This window comes from Monoraphidium neglectum (assembly GCF_000611645.1).
Source record: "Monoraphidium neglectum strain SAG 48.87 unplaced genomic scaffold scaffold04950, whole genome shotgun sequence".
NCBI classification, from domain to species: domain Eukaryota; kingdom Viridiplantae; phylum Chlorophyta; class Chlorophyceae; order Sphaeropleales; family Selenastraceae; genus Monoraphidium; species Monoraphidium neglectum.
In genome coordinates this window covers 1-3,108 of record NW_014008680.1, presented here as the reverse complement: position 1 = coordinate 3,108, position 3,108 = coordinate 1, and the positions used below count along the sequence as shown (strand labels likewise).

General features: G+C 67.5%; 1 protein-coding gene across 1 annotated transcript in view; it reads right to left on the bottom strand.

The window, feature by feature from the left end:
- The window catches only part of MNEG_15005 (ATP-binding cassette, sub-family C (CFTR/MRP), member 2), a gene marked incomplete at both ends in the record, with an annotated part of 3,890 nt that extends 1,046 nt beyond the window's left edge, over window positions 1-2,844 (bottom strand). The window contains 6 exons of the mRNA XM_014036524.1: window positions 214-314; window positions 734-842; window positions 1,104-1,879; window positions 2,122-2,273; window positions 2,475-2,520; window positions 2,831-2,844. Of these exons, the coding sequence (XP_013891978.1) occupies window positions 214-314; window positions 734-842; window positions 1,104-1,879; window positions 2,122-2,273; window positions 2,475-2,520; window positions 2,831-2,844 (1,198 nt within the window). The remainder of the gene's footprint in view (window positions 1-213; window positions 315-733; window positions 843-1,103; window positions 1,880-2,121; window positions 2,274-2,474; window positions 2,521-2,830) is intronic.
- Between the last annotated feature and the right edge of the window lie 264 nt (window positions 2,845-3,108).

Here is a 3,108-nt window from a genome sequence, read left to right as displayed (position 1 = left end):
CACACACACACACACACACACACACACACACACACACACACACACACACGCGGCGTGCCAAGCAGCCGCCATACCCAAGCCGTGGCCCCGTCCCCCAACACAAGGCTGCCGGGTAGGAACGCCCCCTCCGCCCGTGGATCAAGCCCGGAGGCCCCCCGCGCCCCCCAAAAGAATGCAAGCACGCGGGCCGGGGGGTAATCGCTCTCCGCGCACCGCTGAGGTTGACGCCGCGCTCCCCGAGCTCTGTCTCGTCGCCAGCTGGCAGCTCCAGCAGGTCCTGCTCCAGGGCGCACGCGGCTATGACCGCGCGGTACCTGGGGGGAATACGGGGGGAAGCGGCGCGGCAAGGACAGCGGTGATGACACAGTCAAGTCAGTGAAGGGGTGGGACAGCTGCAAACAGATGTTGCCATAGCCATCTGTGGGCAGCACGCGCGTACGCTCACACGTGTTTACACCACACACACACACACACACACACACACACACACACACACACACACACACACACACACACACACATGCACATGCACACGTACACACACACACACACACACACACACAGACACGCATGCATACGCATACGCACACGCACATGCACACCCAGTCCAAGCGGGTGCCATCCGCTCGTCCCCCGGCTGGCCGCATCCACCTCGTGTTCGAGGGAAAGCCGGGCGCGGCGGCCACGGTCCAGCGCCACGAGCGTTGGTTCTGGGGTCGCGTTGTGTTCGCACCTGGCGTCATCCAGGGGCTTGCCGAATAATATGTTGTCCCGCAGGCTGCCCGCCACAATCCACGGCACCTGGGAGCAGTACGCCACGCTGCCGCGCACCTCGGGCCCGCCTGGGGCGGTCATCGGAGAGAGGGTGAGGTTACATTAGGGTGAGGGATCGGGCAACAATGTATTTGGGTCAAGCCAGCGGGAATTGCTGGGAGTGACGCCGCTGCTGGGTCAACCAGTGCCGCCACCTTGCAGTGCAGCCCAGCAGCCAGTGCTGGGTTGGGTCAGTTGGGGCCGTGGCGGGCCCCTGCGAGCACATGCTTGGGAACCTGCGCGCCGCGGCAGCCCAACCCCGCCAGCCCCGCGCTGCCGCCGCCGCTCACCCTTGAGCGAGCCGTCCGCCTCCCTGATGGGCTGCAGCTCCCCCAGCAGCGCGGCCAGCACGCTGCTCTTGCCGGCGCCGACCTCCCCGCAGATACCCAGCAGCTCCCCGGGCGACACGGTCAGCTCGATACCCTCGAGCGTTCGCCGCCGCCCCCGGCGCGACCGGCCCTCCGAGGCGCCGCTCTCTGCTGGCGTGGAGGCGGCGCCATTGGGCTCGGCCCCGCGCGCGGCCTCGCGGCCGCTGCGCGCTGCGTCGCCCTCCACGCCGCCGTCGGCGGCCGGCGCTCCCTCGGGCGCGTCGCCGGCGTCGCTGCCGCTGCTGGCGCTGCTGCTGTCGCCGCTGCCGCTGCTGCCGCCGCTGGACGTTGGCTTGCGGGGCCCCAGACCCAGCTGCTCGACGTTTCTCGACCAATCGTAATCCGCACCCCCAAGCCGCAGGCCGCCGACGGGCACCTCGACACCCGAGCTCTTCCCCTCCTTGTCCAAGACGGTCCCCGTGCCGTTCGCCGCCGCCGACCGCCGGCGCCCGAGCAGCGCGTCGAACGACAGCCGCCGCTTCTCGGCCGACGGGCGACCCCCGGCCGCCGCCGCCTCGGCGCCCGCCGCCGGCGCGGCGCCGGCACCCTGGTCCAGGCCGCGTTGGTGTGTCGGCGGAGGGGGCTCTGGCATCGACAGGAAGTCGTCGATGCGGCGCAGGCTGACCTTGAGTTCGGCAAGGAACTGCACCCCCAAGACGAAGAAGTACACCATAGTGAGCTTGGGCAGGTTGAGGAGGCTGCGGGCGGGCGGCGGAGGAGGTGTTCTTGAGTTTGGTGAAAGGCAGGCTGCGGCGGCGCGTGTGCAAACGCCATGCGCTGTGGAAGCAGCCATGCAGGCATGCACAAACATGCTTGCACGCATGCGCACATGCATGCCTGCGGCGTGCGTACTCATGTACGCATGGCAGCATGCAGCGTACGTACTCATGTACGCATGGCAGCATGCGGCGTAGGTACGCATGCACGCATGGCCGCCCACCTGAGCGCATAGAAGACGCTGGGCACGTTGAGCTTGCCGTTCAGGGCGCGGTAGGTGCTGAACGTCACGAACGCCACCACGGGCGTCATGGCGAACTGAAGGGCAAGGTTGAGCCCGCGGATCTGCGCCATGCGGCCAGAGTGGCGCACCTCCTGCGGGGCGTGCCCGCGGTGGCAGCGTTGGAAGTCGGGAGTTGCGAGCAGGCGGACGCGCTGCTTGGCTGCGGGGGCACGGAGCAGGCGGGCGGGCGCAGAAGCGGCCTGCGGGCGACGTACCCAGCTACGCCTCCCATTCGAGACGGGCGCTGCCGTTCCCCCCCCATTTGAGACGAGCGCCGCCCTTTCCGTGCGCACCTGCTTGCGGATGCCGCAGATGGCAGAAGTGAAAGGGTCCTCCCACCTGCGGGGCGCGAAAGGCGCAGATCAAGGAACAGGATGCACTGAGTGGTGACGTGGGCGGTGCAGACATCCTGCCGCGCCCCGCAGTCATTTACGCGGCAATCCACTCGGCCTTGGCTCTTGGCGGCCAGGCGTGAGCGCTCCGGGGACCCAGCCCCACCCGTGCGCGAACAGCTCAACCCTCGGCGCCCCATCCACTGCTCTGCTGCGACAGTGCAGCGGCACCGTTGGCAGTGGCCCATCCCAACCCCATATATATCCCATAATCAAATGAATCCGCCCCCACCAAGGTGTTGCTCCGCCCCCCTCACCCCAGCATCTTCATCGCCAGTGCCCCAGAGATTACTTCACCCGTCAACCGCACGCGCTCGTCAGCGCGCTCCGCTGTGGCACGGCGCAGCCCGCCGACAAATTGCACGAGCAGGGCCTTCACGGGCGTGGTGGGGAAAGGGGGGGGTGGCGCTGGGGTCGTATGCAATCCAATCCTGTGAGGCGGAGGGACCCCATTGCAAAGCTCAAAACCCTGCCACAGAGGTGGTCCTGCTGTGTGCTCTCTCTCTCTCTCTCTCTCTCTTTATATATATATATA